The sequence below is a fragment of the Hyla sarda genome, chromosome 2, assembly GCF_029499605.1.
Source record: "Hyla sarda isolate aHylSar1 chromosome 2, aHylSar1.hap1, whole genome shotgun sequence".
NCBI lineage: Eukaryota > Metazoa > Chordata > Amphibia > Anura > Hylidae > Hyla > Hyla sarda.
In genome coordinates this window covers 225,869,333-225,897,329 of record NC_079190.1, presented here as the reverse complement: position 1 = coordinate 225,897,329, position 27,997 = coordinate 225,869,333, and the positions used below count along the sequence as shown (strand labels likewise).

General features: G+C 42.4%; 1 protein-coding gene across 2 annotated transcripts in view; it reads left to right on the top strand.

The window, feature by feature from the left end:
• The window catches only part of CALN1 (calneuron 1), a 422,585-nt gene that overhangs the window by 178,494 nt on the left and 216,094 nt on the right, over positions 1-27,997 (top strand). For both annotated transcript variants that reach the window (XM_056556473.1, XM_056556474.1), the window contains exon 3: positions 18,924-19,067. In XM_056556473.1, the coding sequence (XP_056412448.1) occupies positions 18,924-19,067 (144 nt within the window). The remainder of the gene's footprint in view (positions 1-18,923; positions 19,068-27,997) is intronic.

Genomic DNA, 27,997 nt, shown 5'->3' with positions numbered 1-27,997 from the left:
TTTGATCCTTTCAAGGAGTAAGTCCAAAACATTAAAGAAAAGCAAAGATCATGTGATCTTGCTGCTAGCTATAAGGTATGCTAGGCTATCCCGACACCACCTCTGTTATTTCCTCATCCTATCATGCATTCTGACTCCAAAATGCCATGTGTTCTTCATCCCTTCCACTATAATAACACCATTTTCAGGCAGAGCCTGGTATAGTTTGAAAGTTTGGTAGGCTGCTTTTACCCTAAAGTTCTGAATCAGACCGGGTTTGCTGGGCTCCGCTCACTCATCGCTAGTTATTACATATTTGTTTAGATTGTACACAGCACATGAGCCCATACAGTAGTATATTATCCATAGTACTTGCAATGCAAAAAGCAGTCCTCAGCACTGTCACTTGAGACACAGATCTACAATATTCACCTCACTAACAGTAACTGCAGTACAGGGATCTGCTTCCAGATAAATAATTTATTATGAGTGTAACCAACTGAGCAGCAGAAATGTGCAGAGGGCAGGCACTGAGGGGAACTGTGATCACAAGAGGGAGTAATCAGCACGGATATTAGAACAACTACTGCATATATTATTGCAACTACTACTGTATATATTATTATAACAACTACTGCATATATATATGATTATAAAAACAACTACTACTGTATATATTGTTATAACAACTACTACTGTATATATTATTATTATAACAACCACTACTGTATATATTATTATAACAACTACTACTGTATGTATTATTATAATAACTACTGCTGTATATATTGTTATAACAACTACTACTGTATATATTATTATAACAACTTCTGCTGTATATATTATTATAACAACTACTACTGTATATATTGTTATAACAACTACTGCTGTATATATTATTATAACAACTACTACTGTATATATTGTTATAACAACTACTGCTGTATATCTATATATATATGTATATATATATATATATATATATATATATATATATATATAAAACTCAACGTATGTGTGTGTATGTATGTATGTTCCACAAAAACTTCCAAACGGCTAAAGATATTAACATGAAACTTTGCACACATGTTACTTATATGTCAACAACAAACATAGGCTAGGTGATTTAACCCTTACTCACCCCCATTTGCCAGGGGAGGGGTTTATGTTTAAAGTCCTATACAAGTCTATGGGAAATATATGTTACTGCATAACTTCAAACGGCTGGAGATATTTCGATAATTCTTGGTCACATGTTACTTATATGTCCACTTAAAATATAAGATAGTTAATTTAACCCTTAACTACCCCCATTTGTGAGGGTCAGGGGTTTTGTTTAAAGTCCCATGCAAATCAATAGGAAATGTATGTTCCCACATAACCTCTGTACGGCTGGAGATATTTCAATACCTGGTACACATATTACAAGTCGGAATATGAGGACGGGATGGGAGGTCGAGATAGGAGGTCAAGATAGGAGGACGGGATGGTCGGGATAGGAGGTCGAGTTAGGAGGTCGGGTTATGAGGACCGGATATGAGGTGGAGATAGGAGGACGGGATAAGAGGTCGAGATAGGAGGTCGGGATAGGAGGTCAGGATAGGAGGTCGGAATAGGAGGTCGAGATAGGAGGATGGGATAGGAGGTTGAGATAGGAGGTCGGGATAGGAGGACGAGATAGGAGGACGGGATAGGAGGTCGGGATAGGAGGACGGGATAGGAGGTCGAGATAGGAGGTCAGGATAGGAGGTCGAGATAGGAGGTCGAGATAGGAGGATGGGATAGGAGGTCGAGATAGGAGGTCAGGATAGGAGGTCGAGATAGGAGGTCAAGATAGGAGGTCAGGATAGGAGGTCGAGATAGGAGGTCGAGATAGGAGGATGGGATAGGAGGTCGAGATAGGAGGTCAGGATAGGAGGACAGGATAGGAGGTCGGGATAGGAGGTCAGTATAGGAGGACAGGATAGGAGGTCGGGATAGGAGGTCAGGATAGGAGGTCAGGATAGGAGGTCGGGATAGGAGGTCTAGATAGGAGGACGGGATAGGAGAACGGGATAGGAGGAAGGGATAGGAGGACGGGATAGGAGGTCAGGATAGGAGGTTGAGATAGGAGGTCGGGATAGGAGGTCGAGATAGGAGGTCAGGATAGGAGGTCGAGATAGGAGGTCAAGATAGGAGGTCAGGATAGGAGGTCGAGATAGGAGGTCGAGATAGGAGGATGGGATAGGAGGTCGAGATAGGAGGTCAGGATAGGAGGACAGGATAGGAGGTCGGGATAGGAGGTCAGGATAGGAGGTCAGGATAGGAGGTCGGGATAGGAGGTCTAGATAGGAGGACGGGATAGGAGAACGGGATAGGAGGACGGGATAGGAGGACGGGATAGGAGGTCAGGATAGGAGGTTGAGATAGGAGGTCGGGATAGGAGGTCGGGATAGTAGGTCTAGATAGGAGGACAGGATAGGAGGACGGGATAGGAGGACGAGATAGGAGGTCAGGATAGGAGGTTGAGATAGGAGGTTGGGATAGGAGGTCGGGATCGGAGGTCAGGATAGGAGGATGGGATAGGAGGTCAGAATAGGAGGACGGGATAGGAGGTTGGGATAAGAGTTCGGGATATGAGGACGAGGACGAGATGTGAGGATATGAGGTTGGGATATGATGACGGGATAGGAGGTCAGGATATGAGGACAGGATATGGGGTTGGGATATGACAACAATATAGGAGGACGGGATAGGAGATTGGGATAAGAGTTCGGGATAGGAGGTCGGGATATGAGGACAAGATGTGAGGATAGGATATGAGGTTGGGATATGATGACGGGATAGGATGTCAACAAGGATTAGGAAGGAAAAGCCGGGCAACACCGGGTATTCAGCTAGTATGATTATAAAAACAACTACTACTGTATATATTGTTATAACAACTACTGCTGTACATATTGTTATAACAACTACTGCTGTATATATTATTATAACAACTGCTACTGTATATATTATTGTAACAACTACTGCTGTATGTATTATTATAACAACTACTACATTATATATTATTATAACAACTACTGCTGTATATATTGTTATAACAACTACTACTGTATATATTGTTATAACAACTACTGCTGTATATATTGTTATAACAACTACTACTGTATATATTGTTATAACAACTACTGCTGTATATATTGTTAAAACAACTACTGCTGTATATATTGTTATAACAACTACTGCTGTATATATTGTTATAACAACTACTGCTGTATATATTGTTAAAACAACTACTGCTGTATATATTGTTATAACAACTACTGCTGTATATATTGTTATAACAACTACTGCTGTATATATTATTATAACAACTACTACTGTATATATTGTTATAACAACTACTGCTGTATATATTGTTATAACAACTACTGCTGTATATATTATTATAACAACTACTGCTGTATGTCTGATTATAAAAACAACTACTACTGTATATATTGTTATAACAACTACTGCTGTATATATTGTTATAACAACTACTGCTGTATATATTGTTATAACAACTACTACTGTACATATTATTATAACAACTACTGCTGTATGTATTATTATAACAACTACTACATTATATATTATTATAACAACTACTGCTGTATATATTGTTATAACAACTACTACTGTATATATTGTTATAACAACTACTGCTGTATATATTATTATAACAACTACTGCTGTATATATTGTTATAACAACTACTGCTGTATATATTGTTATAATAACTACTGCTGTATATATTGTTATAACAACTTCTACTGTATATATTGTTATAACAACTACTGCTGTATATATTGTTATAACAACTACTGCTGTATATATTGTTATAACAACTACTACTGTACATATTATTATAACAACTACTGCTGTATGTATTATAACAACTACTGCTGTATATATTGTTATAACAACTACTGTTGTATATATTGTTAAAACAACTACTACTGTATATATTGTTATAACAACTACTGCTGTATATATTGTTATAACAACTACTGCTGTATATATTATTATAACAACTACTGCTGTATATATTGTCATAATAACTACTGCTGTATATATTATTATAACTAGTATTGTATATATTGTTATAACAACTACTACTGTATATATTATTATAACAACTACTACTGTAAATATTATTATTATAACAACTACTGCTGTATGTATTATTATAACAACTACTGCTGTATATATTATTATAACAACTACTACTGTATATATTATAAACAACTACTGCTGAATATATTATTATAACTACTATTGTATATATTGTTATAACAACTACTGCTGTATATATTATTATAACAACTACTACTGTATATATTATTATAACAACTACTGCTGTATGTATTATTATAACAACTACTGCTGTATATATTGTTATAACAACTGCTAGTGTATATATTATTATAATAACTACTACTGTATATATTATTATAACAATTACTGCTATATATTATAATAATTTATACAGCAGTAGTTATAATAATATATACTGCAGTGTTTGTTATAACAACATATACAGCAGTAGTTGTTATAATAATATATACAGTAGTTGTTATAATAATATATACAGTAGTTGTTATAATAACATATACAGTAGTTGTTATAATAACATATACAGTAGTTGTTATAATAATATATACATTAGTAGCTGTTATAATAATAATATACACAATAGTAGTTATAATAATATATACAATAGTAGTTGTTATAATATATACAGTAGTAGTTATTATAATAAAAACTACCACTGTATATATTATTATAACAGCTACTACTGTACATTATTATAACAACTACTGTATATATTATTATAACAACCAGGGGCGGACTGACCGGCCAGTCCATTCGACCGTGGTCCGAAGGCCCGGCCGGGAAAAGGGCCCGCTGTCCGCCGCCTGTCATATAAAATCTTTTTAAAGAAAATGTATTATTTTTTCTTATTAAATAGCCAGGCCCAGCATGAGGAAAGGGCCCGCTGTGGCCGCTAGTTCGGATCGGGACCCGGAGCTGTTACAGTTATTCCGCTCCCAGACAGCCACTGTAGCGGCAGCCCTTTAAGAGAACCGCAGTGGCTGCCTGTGAGCGGCGCTTAGGTCACGTGAACTTCACGTCCGGCAGTGCCGGAGTTTACTGCTGCCACCGAAGGCCAGTGCGCCCGGCCTGCTTGTCCTCTGTGTACGGAGCCCTGCTTGTCCTCAATGTACAGAGCCCCGCTTGTCCTCAGTGTACAGAGCCACACTTTTCCTCAGTGTACAGAGCCCTGCTTGTCCTTAGTGTACAAAGCCCTGCTTGTCCTCAGTGTATGGAGCCCTGCTTGTCCTAAGTGTACAGAACCCTGCTTGTCCTCAATGCGCAGAGCCCTGCTTGTCCTCAGCGTACAGAACCCTGCTTGTCCTCAATCTACAGAGCCCTGCTTGTCCTCAGTGTACAGAGCCCTGCTTGTCCTCAGTGTGCAGAGCCCTGCTTGTCCTCAGTGTGCAGAGCCCTGCTTGTCCTCAGTGTACAGAGCCCTGCTTGTCCTCAGTGTGCAGAGCCCTGCTTGTCCTCAGTGTGCAGAGCCCTGCTTGTCCTCAGTGTACAGAGCCCTGCCTGTCCTCGGTGTACAGAGCCCTGCTTGTCCTCAGTGTACAGAGCCCTGCTTGTCCTCAGTGTCCAGAGCCCTGCTTGTCCTCAATGTACAGAGCCCTGCTTGTCCTCAGTGTGCAGAGCTCTGATTCTCCTCAGTGTACAGAGCCCTGCTTGTCCTCAGTGCACAGAGCCCTGTTTGTCCTCAGTGTACAGAGCCCTGCTTGTCCTCAATGTAAAGACCCCTGCTTGTTGTCAGTGTATGGAGCCCCCTCAGTGTACAGAGCCCAGCTTGTCCTCAGTGCACAGAGCCCTGCTGAAGAAGTGCCCTGACCTCTCTGCCGGCTTTCTCAGTCGACATCTGCATGGACCCAAAAACAGGCTAGCCTGGCCAGGTGGGTGGCTTATTAATTGTATAGTTGTATGTATCTTCTACCTGCCTTTCACCACTCCCTATATGATGGCACAGTCTGACTTATAAGTTATATGTGAAATATAACTTATATCTCTGACTGTGCCGTCATGTAGAGGGAAGTGAAAGGCAGGTAGAAGATGGAGTAGGCTTCCCAGCAGCACAGAGTATTTCTGGCAGGGACTGTAGTGAGGCAGACAGTCTGACTCACTACAGTTCTCTCCAGAAATACTCTGGGCTGCAGTGCTAATTCTGTAATAAATCTAAGAGGCCTCAGCCTCAGCCAAGCAAGAGGCAAAAAAAGTAAAGTGTGTGGCTTATGAATGGACTATTGCTATTTTCTACGTGCCTTTCACCGCTCACTATATGATGTCACAGTCAGAGATATGAGTTATATACAGTATCTGACTATGCCATCATGCAGTGAGCGGTGAAAGGCAGGTACTCAGGTGGAAAACTTTTTTTTTAAATCAACTGGTGCAAGAAAGTTAAACAGATATATAAATTATTCAAACAGTGAGATAGGAAGGGGGGGGGGGAGCACACAAAAGGCAAACTACACCTGTCCTGGATGTCAGCATGGCCTCAGCAAACCAACTCTATGGCCCAGATTTATCAAACTGTGTGAGAGAAAAAATGGAGCAACCAATCACTGCTCAGCTAACAAGCTTTGGTAAAGTAAAAGCTGAGCTGTGATTGGTTGCTGTGGGAAAATCATTCCAGTTTTTCTCTCACACAGTTTGATAAATCTGGGCCTATGTCTCCTGCGTGGTGCACATGCACAAAGTATGAAGTATCAATAGTAGCAAACAACAGAGCACGTACGTGCACTCACTGCTCAGTGGAGACCGTTGCATGGAGAAGTCCGGTAACAGGAAGCTGGATCACAGCATCAGCGCAGGTAGAATGGCGCTCGGAGGCTATGCCGGCAGCTTCGCACGTAAGTGCGTGCTTCTTCCGGCCTCATGCACTTGAGGCCGGAAGAAGCACGCACTTACATGCGAAACTGCCGGCGTAGCCACCGAGCGCCATTCTACCTGCGCTGATGCTACGATCCAGCTTCCCGTTACCGGACTTCTACACGCAACGGTCTCCACTGATCGGTGAGTGCACGTATGTGCTCTGTTGTTTGCCAGATATGTAAATTATTTCTATTAAAATTTTATAATCCTTCCAGTACTTCTTAGCAGCTACATACTACAGAACTAATTCTTTTCTATTTGGGATTTCTTTTCTGTCAAGACCAAGGTGCTCTCTGCTGACACATCTGTCCATTTTAGAAACTGTCCAGAGCAGGAGAAAATCCCCATAGCAAACATATGCTGCTCTGGACATTTCCCAAAATGAACAGAGGTGTCAGCAGAGAGCACTGTGGTAGTAACAAAAAAGAAATCCCAAATAGAAGAGAATTTTCTCTGTAGTATACAGCAGCTAATAGGTACTGGAAGGATTAATAATTTTTTATAGACGTCATTTACAAATCTTGTCTAATTTCTGGTACCAGTTGATTAAAAAAAAAAGTTTTCCACCGGAGTACCCCTTTAAGGTGAGTAGAGGCATTAGCCAAGTTGGATTGGGTATCACAGACAGAGATCCCAAGTTGGCACAAAAAGGAGGAGTTCAGTGTTTTAAGGCACTTGGTGTAGTTAAGGTGATTGGCATTGCCATCCCTTAAAGTACCCCATAGCCTCAAGCGCACTGCACCCCCTATTCCTTTCTATGGCAAAGCCGTTATGGCAAAGCCGTTATGCCTCCTCCCATTGACATGAATGGAAGGGGCGCGGCATGCCATCACAAATGTGGAAGCTGCAAGCGGCATGGGGATTGCTGGGGTCCCCAGCGGCAGGACCCCCCGTGATCGAACATCTTATCCCCTATCCTCTGGACACAGGATAAGATGTTTGCGGCAGAGTACCCAGTGGTCTGCAAACTGTGGCCCTCCAGCTGTTGCAAAACTACAACACCCAGCATGCCCTGACAGCCAAAGCCTTTGGCTGTCAGGGCAGGAGCCCGGGCTGACATTACAGTGCAGCCGCCAGGGCTCCCCATACGGCCTCCCCGCTACCCTCACACTGATATACATCCCCCCCTTGTCTCCCGCCCGCGCCGCTCAGCTCCCGCTGCTACAAGACTACAACTCCCAGCGTGTCCTCACTGTAAGGGCATGCTGGGACTTGTAGTCTTGCAACAGCAGACAGATGGGAGTTGTGTGGCGCTGGCAGGTGAGAGGGGTGGGATGTAAATCACTGTAGTGTCCCGGTAGCGCAGTGAGGGTAGCGGGGAGAAAGTATGTCGGAGCTTGGGCGGCAGTAGCTTTTCCTGCTCCATGTTGGAGCTGGAGTAAATTTAGTCAATTTTTACGGCCGTTGCGACAGTTTATTGCGCAACTGCGACTGTCTCAGTTAATAAATACCTGACCACTGCAAGTAAAAATTGAAAACTTGCGTGAATTATGCGGGAAATTTTTTTTTTACTTTCTAGCTCTTGCTAGAGAAAGTCGCACAAAAAATAGGGTAGGTGCAATTGCGACAATTTTGCGCCAAAAATAGTCAGAAAAAAATGACTAAAACCCTTAGTAAATGCCCCTCATAGAGGCTTGGGACAGAAACATAATTTTACCTCTGTATAAACCATTAGTCAGACCGCACATGGAATATTGTGTCCAGTTTTGGGTGCCTGCGTATAGGAGGGCCATGGTTGAACTGAATGAAAATGAAAAGAGGCGGGCAACAAGGATAATTGTTGGTATGGAAGGATTACAGTATCAAGACAGGTTGTCAAGATTGGGGTTATTTAGTTTGGAGAACAGACGTCTTAGGGGCGAATTGATCACAATGTACAAATATATGAATGGACAGTACAGAGATCTTTCTAGTGATTTTTTTTATACCTAGGAAGGTAATCATGACAAAGGGGGCATTCTCCACATATAAAGAAAAGAAGGTTTCACCATCATCACAGACAGAGATTCTTTACTGTAAGAGCAGTGAGACAATGGAACATTCTGCCACATGATGTTGTGATGTCTGACCCAATAAACAAGTTCAAGGGGAATCTGGATGTTTTTCTAGAAAATTATAATATTACAGGTAATGGATACAAGATTTACGGGGATAGGACGTTGATCTTGGGACTTATTCTGATTGCCATATTGAAGTCGGGAAGGAATTTTTTCTCTGTTATGGGGCAATTGGCATCAGCCTCATGGGGGTTGTCATCTTCTTCTAGATCAACACAGTAGGGCTTTAGGTTGAACTTGATGCAGTTTAAATGGAACACATCTTGAATGTTGGTCACATTTTGATGGGGTTTCTCAAAGAATTGGTGAAAGGTTACCTTTAGTACAGCTCACTAGTGTAATGTCCGTTTATTTGTTTTTGCATTTTTCTGTTTTAGGCACTGGTCAGACCTTGTTTTTCAGTTTCTGTTTTCTGTGCTTTTCTTCCAGGCATGGAAGAGTTAAGCTTTTCCCTCCAATTGCAAGGCAGGTGTGCCTATTAACTCCAGCTAAGTCTGCTTTCTAGTTGCTGGTTATTGAGTGCAATACACTTTGTCTGCTTGTGCAATATACTTCCAAGTCTGCTTGAGTATGCATCTTGTATTTATTCTGTGATATTATCTGAGTTTTACGTCTTGTTACATTAGTCAGTTTTAGGATTAGTTTGTCCATTCTGATTTGTTTGGTCTGTGTTCACACTGAGAATCCTGTCCTGCATTCCTCCTTTTAGTGGAGTTTGGTTTTGAATTTATCCTGTCTTGTCTCTTGAAATATATCCTGTTTAGTATTCTGTCCAGAGTTCCTCTATGTTGTAGAATTTGGTTTTCTTGTATCCATTTTTATGAAGTTTCATGTATTATATGTTTGTTTCCTACTGGGTCAGAATCCTGTTCACACAGTGGAGTGTGCCCGCTGGCCAGTAGTCTATTTGGCTTTATTATGCCGTCTACTCCTTTTGTGGAGTGGGGTGTCCAGTTTGTTTGTTCTGTGTTCCAGTGTGTCCTATGTTCTTGATCAGTTTGCCTGTTTACATTCTGCCCTGTCAGTATTTATTTCCTATTTGGTATATCTAGTTGTCAAGTAGTTCTCCTGTTTCTGTTTCTGGCCTATGACCGACTAGGTTTATTATTTGTTTTTACGCCACTGCATTGTAGCGCAGGGAGGGACTGACTCCAAGTTGTCGATCCATCACTTAGGATGGATAGGCAAGTAGGCAGGGAGAGTGTTTTTAGGGTAAGTTTATGGCTCACTCTCCCTGTCCCTGCAGTCGGTCGTGACAACTAGGGACCCAGATGTCTAACTGGAAAGCCAGTAGAAGCATCTGAAAGCAGCTGCATTAGGTTAAGGCTTGTGTCCCTTGTAGGTCAGGAGGGCTTCTTCCTCTGCAGGAGTTTTTAGGTACTGAGTACCGAGAACACAGTGCTTACCATTATTTATACATGATGTATGGTGTATTCTAGAAACAGAGGGGTTTAAATTATAGGACACTTATAATTAATGTCAGAAAACCAGCTCTTTCTAAGCTCAGAGTTTATGCTTGACGAAGATCCTGGTTCAGGAGCAAAACGTGTTGCCTTACCAATAAAATATGTTTGTTTGAACCTATCTATGTCTTTGGAGAAGCACCTTTCATCCAGGGAAATTTCCATTCATTCACCTAGGCTCAGAGTTTAGGCTTACTGGGGGAGATTTACTAATCTAGTCTATTCTGGGTATGCTTATAGACCAGCGTATGTGGTAGTCTCCTGTCTATTGTGCTCCTAATTTATCAAAGGTCTCACATCCCTCGATAAATTCTGTGCTCAGACTTCAGGGTCTACAGCTTAAACTGCATTTAGACTTGCTCCAACATGGTCTGACATTTCAGCGTATTTTGGGCAGATGCGACTTGTCGCACAAAAGTCGCACTTGATAAATTCAGCACCAATGCATTTTCCAATGCATTTCCGTCTAAAATAGACTTGCATGCATCATGTTCTAAAACCCCTCTAGAGCAAAAGTCGCAGAAAAGTCGCACATATTTAGACTGCGACTTTCTGTGCGACAAATTTAGACAGGAAAAACCAGTCTAAATCCTTTGATAAATCTCCCCCACTGACTTCTAATGATCACAGCTAAACCCTTCATATATGATATTATGGAGCAGAAATCATGATAAACACTTAATGAGTTTTCTATACCAGTGCCCTTTTCTTCCAGCACCATACCCTTTGGGCCGCAGTATATGAATTATTGTAATATTAAGCTGCAATAAATGTGCAACAACCAGAATGTACAGCATAAAATATTGAATGTAACTGTATCATTATATGGTTGATTATATTTGATGGCTGCAACTTGGCTTCAAGTCTTATTGTAGTCAATTAACCATTCTACCCTCACACAGTATCAAAGCGATGGAATGGGCACTGAATGTTAGATGTATTTAGGTTTCCTGTTCAGTGATCCAGATATGAATCTAAATGAGAACAAGCACACACAATGAACCATAAACTCTCAGAGAGGTAATGGACATAGTGAACAGTGTTGTGCTTACAAAATCAGGACTACTGACTATAATCCATTTTCTAGAATCACAGTAATCCAAGCACATAATATATCGATACTACAATTTACAGGAATGCCACAAAAAGGATCTATCTTAAGATGGAGCCCAGAAAAGGGTTCTTAGATCAAACTAGCTAGAGCTTAAAATAGCATGCAATGAAATATGAAAGTTTTAAAGGCTCTGATAAAATGTATTAATATTTTGAATTTATTCAAAAATACAAAATCACAGATTAAAAAGTAGGCTTTTTTGGATAAGAAAATTCTGAGATCTAGTGTGTTAACATGCCTACTCTCCTCTGAAACACTTTAATAACTGTTTCTGGGAATGCAGGGTGCCAACCAACATGATTTATATTGCTACAATTGAAGGAATTCATAAATATAATTGCTTAACAGATTTACCATTCAAGGGTCTGTTAAACTTATGAAAAACTACATTGACGTGGTCTGAAATGGCAGGAGGTGCTCAACCCCAAGTGCATTTGTGCACCTACGCTGGGGTAGAGGTCCTGCACTTGTGGTCCGTTGCTAAGGGCTATCCCCAGCACAATGTGCATACAATGAAGGATGCCTGCAGACGGTCACAAGTACCATAATATAGGTTCACTGCTGTGGTAGATGTAAACAATGAAATTAGCTAACCCTCAAAACTGATGTAAAAATGAGACATTAGCCGGACAACTACCATAATATAGATTCACTGCTGTGGTAGATGTAAACAATGACATTAGCTAACCTTCAAAACTGATGTAAAATTGAGACATTAGCCAGTATATCCTTATATGAAGGACATACCTGAGCCTACATACCAACGCCAAGGTTTCTCAAGTGGTACAGGACCTAACACTAACCTACCTGTGCCGGATAAGCAAAACCAGGAACAAAATTACATCAGCATTAGGTTCGACATGCAGACTGTTCCCCGGTTACCTCCAGTGTGGCTGAGCACACATACAATGGGAGGGGGGAGACAGGCTACAAGCCCCACCCTGGGTGGCTAATACAGTGCCGGCCTCACATGTGAAACCTTAATGCTACCCAATGTGATAAAAGGGTGCATTAGTATAGTCTTTAGACCTTAAACAGCTTAATTTGACATGGTCTGAAATGGCAGGAGGTACTCAACCCCAAGTGCAGTTGTGCACTTACGCTGGGGTGGAGGTCCTGCACTTGTGGTCTGTTGCTATGGGCGATCTCCAGCATAATATGTATACAATGAAGGATGCCTGCAGATGGTCACAAGTACCACAATGACATCCTACACCAGATAAACGTGTGGATGCGTAACACTCATTAAACTTATGTCACTACTCCTTTAGAAGTTATGCTTCCCAGTTTTTTTGTTAAAACAGAATTCAAATAGAGAAAACAGACATGGTCGCACATCCACAACATGCACAATGATCTAATGCTTCTCGGCAACATTTATTATAATGGGGTATTTTCTTACTCAGGAGCAATTGCGTTACAAATTTTGGGGGGATTTTTCTCCTTTTACCCCTTATGAAAAGGAAAAGTTGGGGTCTACACCAGCCTGTTAGTGTAAAAATTTTTATTTTTTACACAAACATGCTGATGTAGCCTCATACTTTTCAAGGTTTTCCAACCAGTGTGGTACGGAAATACCCCATATGTGGATGTTAAATGCTCTGCGGGCTCAAAACATGGCTCAGGAGTGAGAGCGCACTATGTACATTTGAGGCCTACATTTGCGCAGGGGTGGCTGATTTTACAGCGGTTCTGACATAAATGCAAAAAAATAAATACCCACATGTGACGCCATTTTGGCAACTACACCCCTCACAGAATGTATGGCAATACCCCATATGTGGATGTAAAGTGCTCTGCGGGTGCACTACAATGCTCAGAAGAGAAGGAGTGCCATTCTGGAGAGAGAATTTGTCTGGAATTGAAGGCCATGTGTATTTACATGGTGCCAGAACATGTGACCCCATTTTGGAAACTACACTCCTCACGGAATGAAATAAGGGGTGCAGTGAGCATTTACACCCCACAGGTGTCTGACATATTTTTGGAACAGTAGTCTGTGAAAATGAAAAATTTTATTTTTCATTTGCACAGCCTACTATTGCTTCACATATTGTATATGTGAATCAATACATAATTTATTTGGGATGTCAATTTTCCTTATAAAGCAGAGAGTTTCAAAGTAAAAAAATAAATAAAATATTTTCATATTTTTCATCGAATTTTGGAATTTTTCACCAAGAAATGATGCAAGCATCGCCAAAAATTTACCACTAACATAAAGTAGAATATGTCACGAAAAAACAATCTCGGAATCATAATGAAAAGAAAAATCATCCCAGAGTTATTAATGATAACAGTGGTCAGATTTGCAAAAACAATGCTCTGGTCCTTAAGGCATACCTGTCAGATCACCCAAAAAAAAAAAAAACAGTTATACGTTGCTCAGTATCTCACATTGAAGATTTTTATGTGTCTATGACCTATATTTCTCTCAGAATTAGCTTAATTTCTGAATTACCTTAATGTTGTCGACTAGAGGCAGGGGGGCGGGTCCCTTTCTTCTCCTCAGGTGATAACCACTCCCCCTCCCTCACTCTCCTCAGTCACTGGTCTGGGAGTGAGCATCTGTAACCCTTTCCTTTCTGGTTTTATGCTAGACACACACACACACACACACTGTGTGCTTACAGCTTTTGCAAAATTACAGCTCCCAGCATGCCCACACATACTTTGAGTTGTAGTTTTGCAACAGCTGGAGGCATATGATTGTAGTCCCCCTGTATTAGATACTGTGTAGGCTGTGATAGGCAGTGTTCCTCCTACTGTTGCAAAACTACAACTCCCAACATGCCCACACATCATTTGGCTGTGCAGGCATGCTGGCAGTTGAAGTTTTGCAACAGCTGGAGGCATATGATTGTAGTCCCCCTGTATTAGATACATACACACACACTCGTTGACTTCATTTATTCATACACATGCACATTACCTAGACAACACAGATTTACACACACATACATAAATATTCACACCCACACATATTTACATACAGGGACACTTACTTTTTAAACAAATAATCCTCCTTTCAGTCCCCATCTTCAGTCACCAGCTTCTTTTATCATCTGCTCACACGCAGCAGTGTACTCCCGCCCCTCCCCCTTCTCCTCACAGAAACACAGACAGTGAGGGAGCCAATCACAGCAGTTTAGATCTGCAGACCTGTCAATCATGAAGTGGGTCCGTGACGCAGGTGATGACGAGTGGACACAGCCAGGCTGGTATGCATCCCAGGAGGCAGGGAGGCAGTTTTTTGACTGGCTTTTTCAGTATGAAATACAGACATTTTTTTAATGAAAGCAAATGCAAAACCTATTGGTTTTGCATGCTTTACAACATATCAAAAGTTTTTATATCTGACAATGCCCATTTAAGGTGAAAATGGGTTTGGTCCTTAAGGGGTTAATAGAAATGGACAATAACTTATTTATTTTAAAGGAATATAATTATGGAATAATATATTTGTCTTTATTCTTCCACCCTTAAGAGGTCATAGAACATTTGGTGTTTAAAGGTATAAACCATTCTTTTCGGTTCTGCATTGCATTATATTTATATATAGAAGAAAACTTTGTTCTTGCAATGTAAATAAGAATACATGAATATTAGCTATAAACAGTAGATAAAGTAAGCTGGATGTACTCACCTTTAGACATAAAAAAAACTATCCTTTATTGCGATCCATTAAAACACTTGCCCGGTGGGAATGAAGAGGTCAGTGGTTGGCACAAGGCTGAGTGGGGGCCAGAGGCTTACATTTCATGGTTGCCCGCTTTCTCAAAGCAGTCAATGCTTTGAGAAAGCGGGCAACTGCAAAACGGATGTGTGAAGATGTGTTAACCCCTTAACGACGCAGGACGTATATTTACGTCCTGCGCCGGCTCCCGCGATATGAAGCGGGATCGCGCCGCGATCCCGCATCATATCGCGTCGGTCCCGGCGCTAATCAACGGCCGGGACCCGTGGCTAATACCACACATGGCCGATCGCGGAGATGTGCGGTATTAACCCTTTAGAAGCGGCGGTCAAAGCTGACCGCCGCTTCTAAAGTGAAACTGAAAGTGACCCGGCTGCTCAGTCGGGCTGTTCGGGACCGCCGCGGTGAAATCGCGGCGTCCCGAACAGCTGACCGGACACCGGGAGGGCCATTACCTGCCTCCCCGGTGTCCGATCGACGAATGACTGCTCCGTGCCTGAGATCCAGGCAGGAGCAGTCAAGCGCCGATAATGCTGATCACAGGCGTGTTAATACACGCCAGTGATCAGCATAGGAGATCAGTGTGTGCAGTGTTATAGGTCCCTATGGGACCTATAACACTGCAAAAAAAAAGTGTTAATAAAGGTCACCCCTTCCCTAATAAAAGTTTGAATCACCCCCCTTTTCCCATAAAAAAAATAAAACAGTGTAAAAAAAAAAATAAATAAACATATGTGGTATCGCCGTGTGCATAAATGTCCAAACTATAAAAATATATCATTAATTAAACCGCACGGTCAATGGCGTACGCGCAAAAAAATTCCAAAGTCCAAAAAAGCATATTTTGGTCACTTTTTATAACATTAAAAAATGAATAAAAAGTGATCAAAAAGTCCGATCAAAACAAAAATCATACCGATAAAAACTTCAGATCACGGCGCAAGAAATGAGTCCTCATACCGCCCCATATGTGGAAAAATAAAAAAGTTATAGGGGTCAGAATATGACATTTTTAAACGTATAAATTTTCCTGCATGTAGTTATGATTTTTTCCAGAAGTGCGACAAAATCAAACCTATATAAGTAGGGTATCATTTTAACCGTATGGACCTACAGAATAATGATAAGGTGTAATTTTTACCAAAATATGCACTGCGTAGAAACAGAAGCCCCCAAAAGTTACAAAATGGCGTTTTTTTTCGATTTTGTCGCACATTTTTGGTTTCGTCGTGCATTTTTGGGTAAAATGACTAATGTCACTGCAAAGTAGAATTGGCGACGCAAAAAATAAGCCATAATATGGATTTTTAGGTGGAAAATTGAAAGGGTTATGATTTTTAAAAGGTAAGGAGGAAAAAACGAAAGTGCAAAAACGGAAAAACCCTGAGTCCTTAAGGGGTTAATAGCCTTGTGAATAGACCCGTATGAATAGACCCTTAGTCATACATCTTCAGTCAGTAACAATGAAAACTTCTAAATACATTTATTTTTCAAATCTCAGCTTTATGTAAGTAAGTGTAAATGTTAGGCTATCCTGGACTCAGGACAAGAGATATTCTCACTGCTTCTGGGTTTAAAGGGATATTTTGGTGTCAGAAAATTGTATTTAAATAAGACTATTGCCCCACGACTTATAACTAACTAATATAGTGTTATGACAAATTATAATGGCTTCAGCATGCATTTGTGTTATTCATCTCTGGCAGTAAGTTGTGTAGTTATTTCATTTTAATGTGGCATTGTCTGTCATCACCTCTGAACAGCCCTTACATTCTTCATCATCTCAATGTTATACACATATGTAGTAAGGGACGCAGAGGTTAAATGTTGAACAGTCACTATGTGTGGGATAGTGGCAGTGATTTTGTTTGTGAGGCCAGGAGTGTGGTGGTGGTGTGGATCTACGATGATGGTGGTTCTAGTACTGTGTGAACTCCACTAGCCATGTTTCCAATGAAGCAGTCATCTGTATGTGACGGGAAATAAATCCACAAATGCAGAGATTTTTGATAACCGCTTAAACTTTTCTAACCTGGTTGCAGATCCATAGCATACAACAGACAATTCGCTTGGTACAAACTTGAGGTAAAACATATACAATAGCAGCTGACAGAAGACTTAGACTGATTTTAGACTGGATTTTCACTTGACTGACTAGCTGATGATAACTGGGAAATTCAGATCTAGACCTGGCTCTTTCCAGCAGGTTCTAATTTTGGTGCACACCCCTGAGATCCTCACGGGGGGCAGTTTGTGACAACAACAAAAAATTCCCTCTCCCGTGTTTCCATGGATATAGTCGAAACACCACTAACTGTACAGCATCCAACAGAGGCACTAGTCCGTCATAGGGATAGGTGCAGCCCATAGGATAACCCGTGTCTTCATCGAAAAGCTATAGGGACCATCAGCAATGTTTTTTGTAACTAAAGCGCCACTTGAGTTGTGGTACTATCTCGGCAGCGGGATCTGACTGCCACTTGGCCTGGATCAGCAATAGTGTTGTTTGGGGTCTATCCTCATTTAAGGTATGAGAACTGGATGTGAAAATACAAACCCCTCAGTGAGGTAAGAGGAGAGTGACACAGGAGCTGTTACATCTTTACTGACCAAAGCCAGAATCTCAGCTAACCTTTTTTTTCTCCTATCAAAGAGGGATAGGGCGGAAACAAGGATGGCTTCTCTGATTGGCTGCAGAAAACTTGTGACTTACTCACAGTTGGGATTTACTTCCCTATCTAAGAGGGATAGGGTGGCAATAAGGATGACTTCTCTGATTGGCTGCAGGAGACATGTGGCTATTCACCAGCTCTTACAGTTGAAAACAATTAACACTAGCAAAGCAGTTAACGTTACAGTATGATACTGAAAAACACAGTAAAATACATTTTGATATCAAAACTACATTAGGACTCAAGCCTATAACAGAGGCAGGCATCTTGGGGAACTCCATCTACCCGAACAGAGTTCAAGTAGTGAGGATGTTACTGTGCTGGGACATGACACATGTACATATATTTTTGGGGACTGTTAAAGAGAATGAGGTGTGGTTACAGCATACCGCCTTGCACAGAACAATGCAACAGACAGAAAAGCAGACAATGAATTAATAACAGGTGCTGCAACATCTCTGAGTGTTAAATAGTTTTCTGTAAAATGAGATGTTCTACCTCAGCTCTGGGCAAGGAACTGGCCGGAGTCTTGTGGGAGAGGAATAGGCAGGGTGGGAGGACTGAAGGGAAAGAAATGTATTCTGGGAATTTTAGTACTGAGCAACTACTCAACCAGTAAGTACAACCTAGAAGTTCAGGACTAAAACCCACAAAAAACTGAATATTGGTGGTTTCAGGACTTGGGCAGATATGCTATGCCATATGCTTCTGCAACATTTATGTACATATTTATTTTTCCTGATGTCAGAATACCCCTTTAATTTCCAGTGATTTGGAACACAATGCTTTATATATGACTAGGATTAGGTTTAGGAGTAAGGCTAATGGCCTATGTGAAAAAGAATATGCCTTTTATTTAAGATACTTTTAATCCATGATGCTCGCTAACACAGATTGAGGGCTGAACAGTCCAAATGAACACGTTGTCAATAGTCTCAATCTCTTTTACCACAGAAATTCGTGAAGCCTTTAGAGTACTGGACCGAGATGGGAACGGATTTATTTCAAAACAAGAACTTGGCATGGCAATGCGATCTTTGGGGTACATGCCAAGTGAAGTTGAGTTGGCTATCATTATGCAACGCCTTGATATGGACGGTAAGCATCATCATTCAATTGTGCTTTAATTGTATTGGATTTTTTGGATCTAACTGCTGATCATTGCACATACTTTTCTTATTTCCACATATTGAATATTATTGTAGCTCACATTGATATTCTTGCTTTAACATAATGCTTCATCTTTAAACTTTTTATGTCACACAACAGTTGAACTTGCCCAGCCCATTTTTTATGTCACACAACATCCCTGTTTACACTGCCTTTGATCTTATGTATGCCCTAGACACTTAGCACATATATGTTACTGACTCCCCTTGCAAAAGAATTTATATGATGCAACATATGTTTTTGCAGGATGACCTTGCCTAGTCCATTATAGGCTATGGTCTGTTCAGCATAAATGCCAAGATTAATGCAAACTAAATACAGTGTGTTAGCCAATTGTAAAAAAATAAATAAAGAAAAACAAAAGTATTTTACATTTATAATTAGAAAACATAAATGTAAACATGGTGCAAATGTTTGTTTGTTTTTTACACACTTTTGGATAGTTTTTCTCATTCTACTATGAATTTTTTGGTCTCTGGTCTACAGAGAGAAGACCGTAGTCTGTAATTTATCTCACAAATGTTACGGCTTGACAAGCACTTGCATTTGAAGCCTAGAACTGCATGCTAACTAGTGATCTATTGCTGAAAATGCTAGTGCATAATGAATTCCCTAACCATATTATCTCTTTGTATGCTAAATGTACAAAAGAATGACTCATAAAACTGTTCTATACTGAAGCAGAAAACTGTGCACATTTGATGTTTGTACTGCATAATGGATACCAAGCTGCCAATAGTTACATAGTTCTAGAATGTGAAAAAGACACAGATCTATTAACCTAAGTTTAACCTTAGATAAAATGAAATATGTTGATGGGAGCAAAGGCAAGACACAATCCGATATAAGGCTCAGCTATTGTACTAGGGAACTCATGTTGCTTTACTTTTCTTTTTGCTGTATAATACCTTGCTTGTCAGTACAAATAACTTGGGTGGCCATAGTGTGGCTTGGAAGCCAGAGTTGGCTCACAGGGCTCTTCTGTAAGGCTCCTGGCATTCCATTTCTTGATTTATATTTAAAGCATAAGTCCAGATCTGGTCTCCCACCCATTCTGCATGGAGAGACACAGCCTCACGCTGAGGCAACCAGTACAATGCTCAGCAAAATCTGTGTACATGTGTTGTTCATCAGAAACGGTCTTATGCACAGAACTTGCTTGCAAGTGTACTGCCCAACATGGGCGGCATCTCTCTGCATTGCTGTGTGCGGAAATGCCAGGAGAACAGCTCTGGACTTATGTGTTAAGATTCAGTAAGACAATACTTAATACCTTGTACTGTTCTAGCTTGCCAAACAAACTGATACAAGAGATCCATCATAAATTAGATTTTTCAGTGCTGGTCTCTGAGGGCTGCCAATTGGGTGCTCAAATTGAAGTTCTTAAGGCTGGGTTCATATATATCAGTTGCATCAGGCTCAGTTGTTTTATTCCAAACTGACCACTAGTGTTGCTCGCGAATATTCGCAAAGCGAATTTTATTCGCGAATATCGCATATCCGCGAATTCGCGAATATTCGCGAATATAGCACTATATATTCGTAATTACGAATATTCTTTTTTTTTTTTTTTTCACAGTACACATCACAGTGATCATCCCTCTCTCCTTCCAGCTTGTGTGGTGTAAAGAAGGCTTTAATACTACTGTGTGAGACTGGCGTGCGAATTTTCGCATATGCAAATTTTCATTTATGTTAATTTTTATGCAGAATTTCTCATACGCGATTTTTCACGCATGCGAAAATAAAACGAGGATATTACGAATATGCGAATATTCGCGAATATATGACGAATATTCGTCCATATATTCGCGAATATTTGCAAATTCGAATATGGCCTATGCTGCTCAACACTACTGGCCACAACTGAAGCCACAACAAAAAGCAAAAGGGCATCAGTTGTCATATTTTTAACCCATTTTTACTGAAAAACCATCAGCTGCCATAATGTGTCATCCATTTTGGTCATTTTTTTTCCATCAGTTTTTCAAATAATGGACACATTTCCCCAAGCACATTTTTCTGTAAATTTTACTATAAAGTCCTAAATGTAGTCAAATAGTGATTATGTTTGGCTATTTCCTACATGTATATGTTTATTACTGTCACTCAAAACTCTCACTCCTCTGCTCGCTCCTGGGCCCATTACTTGGCATCGGACCATTCAGTGGAAGTGTTTGGTGTCCTCAACATACATGGTGCATGGCTTGTTGCAGACAGTCACTGACCTCAGATATCACATGCAAGAGATGGCAGTCTCTAAGGCCAATGATTGGCAGCAAGCAGTGGACCATGTTCCATGTATTTTCTAAAAAAAAAAAATGTTCTAAAAAAAAAATCAGATAACATAAACATGGTTTTATTGCATCATATGCCTTACAAAAAATAGCAACATTTCAGTCCCCTCCTGGAATTCCTGGGAAGGGATTGAAACATTGCTGTTTTCTTCTGCAGCAAAGTATATGAGACTAAAAAAATTGCATCCACATGCTGCAGAAAAAAAAGTAAAAAATGTATGGAAATATTGACCTGCAGTTTGGATTACAAACCTGTAGCATGTCTTTGTTTCGGTGTCGAAAATGCTGCATATTTACTGTGAATATTCCTAATTTACTGGCTGAGTCAAAATCCATGCTAAAATCTGCAATGGAAAATCGACAACAAATCACCACTAAAATTTATACAATTTGATTTGTTTGTTTTTTCCAATTTTTTTGCAAAAATGCTACATGGCTGTACCCTTATCTAGATGTGTATTATTCAGTTAGAAAGCTGTCACACATTTCTGGGGATCCAACTCATTTCCCTTAGTCACTGAAGAAAAGTACCAGTGGGAAACTAATGGTCAACCTGATTTTATACATTTTATTAGAGGTGCACTGAAATGGAAATTTCAGAACTGAAACGAACCCGAAAAAAAAAAAAAAATGTCCGTCCGAAACCGATACCAAAACCGAAAATGACTTCTCCCCGTCTTCTGGTAAAATGCAGCGCTCCGCTCTTTAGATTAGATTAGATTCCCCCACATTAGATTGCCAACTCCCCCACATTAGGTCGGGAGTTCCCCCACATTAATAGGCAGCTCCCCCACAATAGTAGGCAGCTCCCCCACAATAGTAGGCAGCTCCCCCACAATAGTAGGCAACTCCCCCACAATAGTAGGCAGCTCCCCCACATTAATAGGCAGCTCCCCAACAATAGTAGGCAGCTCCCCCACAATAGTAACAGTTCCCCCACAATAGTAGGCAGCTCCCCCACATTAGGTCAGCATTTCCCCCACAATAGTAGGCAGGTTCCCCACAATATTAGGCAGCTCCCCCCAACAATATTAGGCAGCTCCCCCCACATTTGTAGGCAGCTCCCCCCCACATTAGGTCAGCAGTTCCCCCACAATAGTAGGCAGGTTCACCACAATATTAGGCAGCTCCCCCCACAATATTAGGCAGCTCCCCCCACATTTGTAGGCAGCTCCCCCCACATTAGGTCAGCAGTTCCCCCACAATAGTAGGCAGCTTCCCCCCACCCCACAGACATACAGCTTCCAGCCATATACAGTGTATGGCTGGAGGCTGTATGTCTGTACTGCTGCCCTCACAGTGATCCGGTCACCGCTCCTCCGGCCCGGGGTCACATCTACTGCTATGGCCTATGGACCATAGCAGTAGGTGACTGGACCGGAGGAGCGGTGACCGGAACACTGAAGAAGATGACGCGTCGCCGGTCACTTACGAGGCCCCGGCCAGAGCGCGTTCTCCTGCAACGATCCTGCGGTCCTCCTGCGTCTCTATGGTTGTACGCACGGGATGTCACCGTGCCGTGCGTACAACCATAGAGGCGGAGAAGCGAAGGACCGAAGGAGGACGCACGCTGGCCGGGGAATGGTGAGTGACCGGCGGACATCCTTATGTCCCGAAAAGATTTTTCGGGACACAGGGATGTCCGGAATAGGAATACTTCTTTTTATGTGCCCGGGCCGGCTCCCGTGTGTGGCTGCAGGCTGGGGCCGACCAGAGCATATAAAAACTAATACTGTATACTAAAAACCAGGGGGCCTCCAGCTTTTGTGAAACTACAACTCCCAGCATGCCCGGACAGCCTTTGCCAGTCTGGGCATGCTGGGAGTTTTAGTTTCACAACAGCTGGAGGCCCCCTGGTTTTTAGTATACAGTATTAGTTTTTATATGCTCTGGCCGGCCCCTGCCTGCAGCCACACACGGGAGCCGGCCCGGGCACATAAAAAGAAGTATTCCTATCCCGGAGAGCGCACCCCCCAGATGTTGCGCCCGGTGCGGCCGGTCCCCCCCCTGCACCCCCCACGCTACGCCTCTGGCACTGGCAGTGTTTGTAACTTGTGCTGTGGGCGGGCAGGGCAGGGTCATTATTGGCAAATTTTTTGTTGTTTCGGCATTTCCCCAAAATAGCTATTTTCGGCCGATATGTATCGGCCGCCGATATATCGGTGCATTCCTGCATTTTATCCTATTCCTCATTTGGGACGCCAGATCGCAAGACAAGTCACGATCCCCGTCCACCCTGTAGAAATAACTGGGTGTTGGACATAAGATGACTCATTCACTTTGCTAAGTTGGGGCTTTAGCTGTCCAATAAGTTGTGACAAGTTTACTAAGCTGGATCACATTATATATGTGATGACACCCTTAGGCTAAGTTTCCACTTCCACTTTTTTGGGGGACCAGATGTTAGCTGTAAATCAATGAAAAAACGCAAAATTATTTTTCCACTTTGCGTTTTTCAGTTTGGCTTTTATTTTATCCTTTTGGCGTTTTTTCATTCTTTTTTGGTGTTTTTCAGCTCCCTAGTGGATTTGCAAAGTCGCAGCATGTTGAACCTATGGTGTTTTTTCCCTGAAATTGTGGCGTTTTGTGGGCTTTAGCTTTGGCGTTTTTGCACGCGGCTTTTATTCTTTTTTGGACTTTAGCGATCCGAAAAAGTGATGGGGATACATTTTTTATAAAATTTCGTAGGGTACCATTAAAAAAGAATAATAAAAAAGATACAGTAGTGATGGAAAAAATTGTATTTAACGAAATGTATCTTTTTTATAAAAAAAGTTTTATTCATTTTTAAAAAGGGATCAATTTATGTGTGCGGGAAGGGCACTAAAAAGGTAGCTGACATTAATAGAGATTTTATGAGTCTGTATATTTTCTAGAAAAGCAATTCTTAAAAAGGACAGTTAAAAAAAGTGTAACATACCACAATGTGCTGAAAATACTGTATTTTATTTGGATCGTCTCAAAAGGTTCAGTTAAGTTTCAAGTTGTTTGCATCATAACCAAGTGCCCAAAATTATAATTCCTGCTAAGGATAAGCAAATCGAATCTAACAAATCCAAATTCGTTACGAATTTCAAGAAAAATTTGATTTGTAACTAATGCGAATATCGCCCCAATTCGATCTAGCAAATCGCTTCATTAAACTTTGTTTAGTGCGGTCCAGGCTTCAGGGGCCGGGCCTCTAAAATGGTGGATACACATGTGAGGATATGGGGCAAGGAATCCTGGGAAGGCGGGAACAAGGGTCGGCGAGATGACCCTGAATCACATGCAGCATGCAGCCTATCAGCAGCCAGCCACCCCTGTGTCACAGCCCTATATAATCGGCAGCCATCTTGTGGCCACTCACATCAGCCTTCTATTGCAGAGAGCAAAAGGGACAGAGAGCAGTGTGTTGCACAGAAAAGCTTTTTTACAGCAGCAATTCACCTCAAGCCCAAAGCCAGCCTAGAAGCACTGAAAGGGAAGAGAGTGAGATTGAGAGAGGAAGTGCAATTTTGGGTGTAGTACACAACGACTGTGTGCTGCAGCACTGGTGTGTACAACAACTGAAAAGCTAATAGTAGGGGTGGTAGGGGGCGAGTGGCAGCAAGAGTTGCAGCGAGAGGCCTGAGCTCGTTCGTATATCAACCAGCAACCCATCTGCCATCATCGACTGGTTAACACGGTCATCCACTTCATCACAAGTGACATCTGACACCTACAGTCAACAGTTGGTGGGTTCCTTAGACACAACCCTCAGTTGGCATGACCCGGGAGCAATCCCTGTTCTCCCATTGCCTCTGTTCTTTGCTGTTCCCTCCCCCACAGAAGTATCTTATACTGTGGGTTCAGCTTCACTATTTAGTGAAGACGATCTACAAGAGGACAGTCAGCCAAGAAGTGGAGGAGACATCCGCCGCTTCCTCCGCTAGGCAGGAAAGTAGTGATGAGGAGAGTGGCGTGGGAGGGGGTGTTGCGAGCATTCAGGATCCTGAAGCAGACACTGTTGAGGAACCTGAGGAGGACATCAGTGACATGCAGACACAACTCGATGATGATGAAGCCAATCGCACTTGGGAGCCAGGTGCAGAAGGGGCTTCATCATCATCAGGAGAAGAGGGTTGCAGGTTGCCCGTGAGGCAGCAGCTGAGCCAGCAAGGTGGTAGCATGGTTGGCAGTTCGCAAGGTGGCAGAAGTGGAAAGTCTGGAGCCAAATGTGAGACCTGCTTTGCGGCAGCCTACCTTCCCGGGAGGTAGTTGAACAGGGGTTTCTGGAGTCGGCTTCAGTAGCAGTCAATCAGTGCGGACTGTTGGTAAGAAAATCAGCTACTCGGTGGTGTGGCAGTTTTTCATTAAGCATCCGGAGGAGATTAACATGGCCACATGCAACATGTATCTGCAGAATGTGAAGCATGGCCAGGGTCCCAATGTTGGCACCCCGGCCCTGCAGCAACATATGCCTCATCACCATAAATCACCCAGTGGCATGCCGCTCCCTGTTTCAGCCAGCCAAGGCTCCACCACTTCACCTGAAGGGAGCTGTGTGTCATACCCATCTTCTGTCACTCCAAATGCTCCTGCTCCTCCTACTTCGAGTCAGTCATTCCACCAGCAATCCATCGGCGAAGCCATGTCCAAGAGACAACAGTATGCACCCCCTCATCGAATGGCACAGGAGCCGAATGTGCTCCTGTCCATGTTGCTGGTGCTGCAGTCCCTCACTTTTCAAGTGGTGGACTCTGCACCTTTCAGAGAACTGATGGCTTGTGCTGAGCCAAGGTGGAGAGTACCAAGCTGTCATTTCTTTGCGAAGAAGACAGTACCAACCCTGCACAATTTTGTGGAACAGAAGGTGGGCCAGTTCTTGAGCCTGTCGGTGTGTACCAAAGTGCACGGCAGCACCTACGTGTGGAGCTTTAACTACGATCAAGGATAATACATGTCCTTTACGGCCCACTGGGTAAATGTGGTTCCTGCACAACCACAACAGAAACTTGGAAAGGTCACACCGCTTCCGCCTCCACGCTCTAAGGCCGTTGGTCCTGTGACAGTGTGCAACTCCGCCTCCTCATCCTCCACCGTGTCCTCAGCCTCCACTGCACGGACAAGTCTCAGTGCCCCTCCAGCATACCATGTGTGCAGGGCACGGCGGTGTCACTCTGTTTTTCACATGGTTTGCCTTGACGAATGGAGTCACAAAGGGGAGGAACTGCTAAAAGTAATTAATCAAGAAATCGAATAATAGCTTACTCCACAAAAAGTAGAAATGGGAACCATGGTGGCCGACAACGGGACAAGAAAGCCTAAGACGTGCGCCCAGCATGGCACACGTGTTCAATCTGGTTGTCAAGCGGTTACTAAAGTTCCTGAGGGACAAGGAAGCCTGAGACATGTGCCCTGCATGGCACACATGTTCAATCTGGTTGTCAAGCGGTTCCTAAAGTGTTCCCCCCATCTGCAAGACATCCCAACAATGGGAAAGAAACTTTGTATGCACTTCAGCCACTCGTACACCGCAAAACACACCCTCCTTGAGCTGCAGCGTCAAACTGGTATCCCCCACCATAGTCTGATTTGCAACATTTCCACACGTTGGAATTCCACCCTCCATATGTTGGACCGACTATACGAACAGAGAAAAACCATCACCGATGCCTTGATGATCCAAGCAGATAGGGGGACTCCCCTGTGTAACTTCAATGTCAACCAGTGGCCGCTCGTACGTGACACCTGCCTTTTGCTCAGGCCCTTTGAGGAAGCCACATTATTAGTCAGTCGCCAGGATTACGGGATGAACAATGTCATTCCACTGCTTCATTTACTACAACATGTGTTGGAAACGATGGCTGGTCAGGGCACTGGAGACGTGGTGCCTACATCTCACGTCCACATGAGCCCTGTGGGGGCTGAACAGGAGGAGGAGGAGGAATACAGTGAAGCACAGTTTAGGTTTCGCTAGATGGGCAGTTTTTCTAGTCATCTGACAGGAGAGGAGGAGCAGCCAGATGAGCTAGAGGGTTATGAGGAAGGCGAAACAGAGGACCCAGGCACACTGTGGCAGTATGCAGTGGAGATGGAGGCAGGGAGTCCCTTCGAGTCACTTGCACAAATGGCACAATGCATGTTCACTTGCTTGTGTAGTGATAGCTGAATTGTCCCCATTCTGCAGCGGGATGACTTCTGGCTCTGCACCTTATTGGACCCTCGCTTCCGGCACAAAATGGGGGCCTTTTTTACACCCACTTAGAGGGAGGACAAACTGACCTACTAGAGAGACATCCTACAGTCAGTTGGCTGATGCCTATCTGCGCCATCATTCATCCTCTTACAGGTCTGACTCGGGGGGCCCTCTGCGCTCACCTTCCACTGCCATGGCTTCTGAAGAGAGGTGGGGTGGGAGGAGCAGTACCAGCTCCAACAGCAGCAGCCTGAGTCTACAGTCGCTGATGAATAGCTTTCTTCACCCGCATAGTGAAGCAACTCATCAGCAGCAGGTAGACCTGGAGCAGGACCTGAACCATCAGATGGTTACATACCTTGACATGACCATGCCAACACACCTTGAAGATCCACTGGACT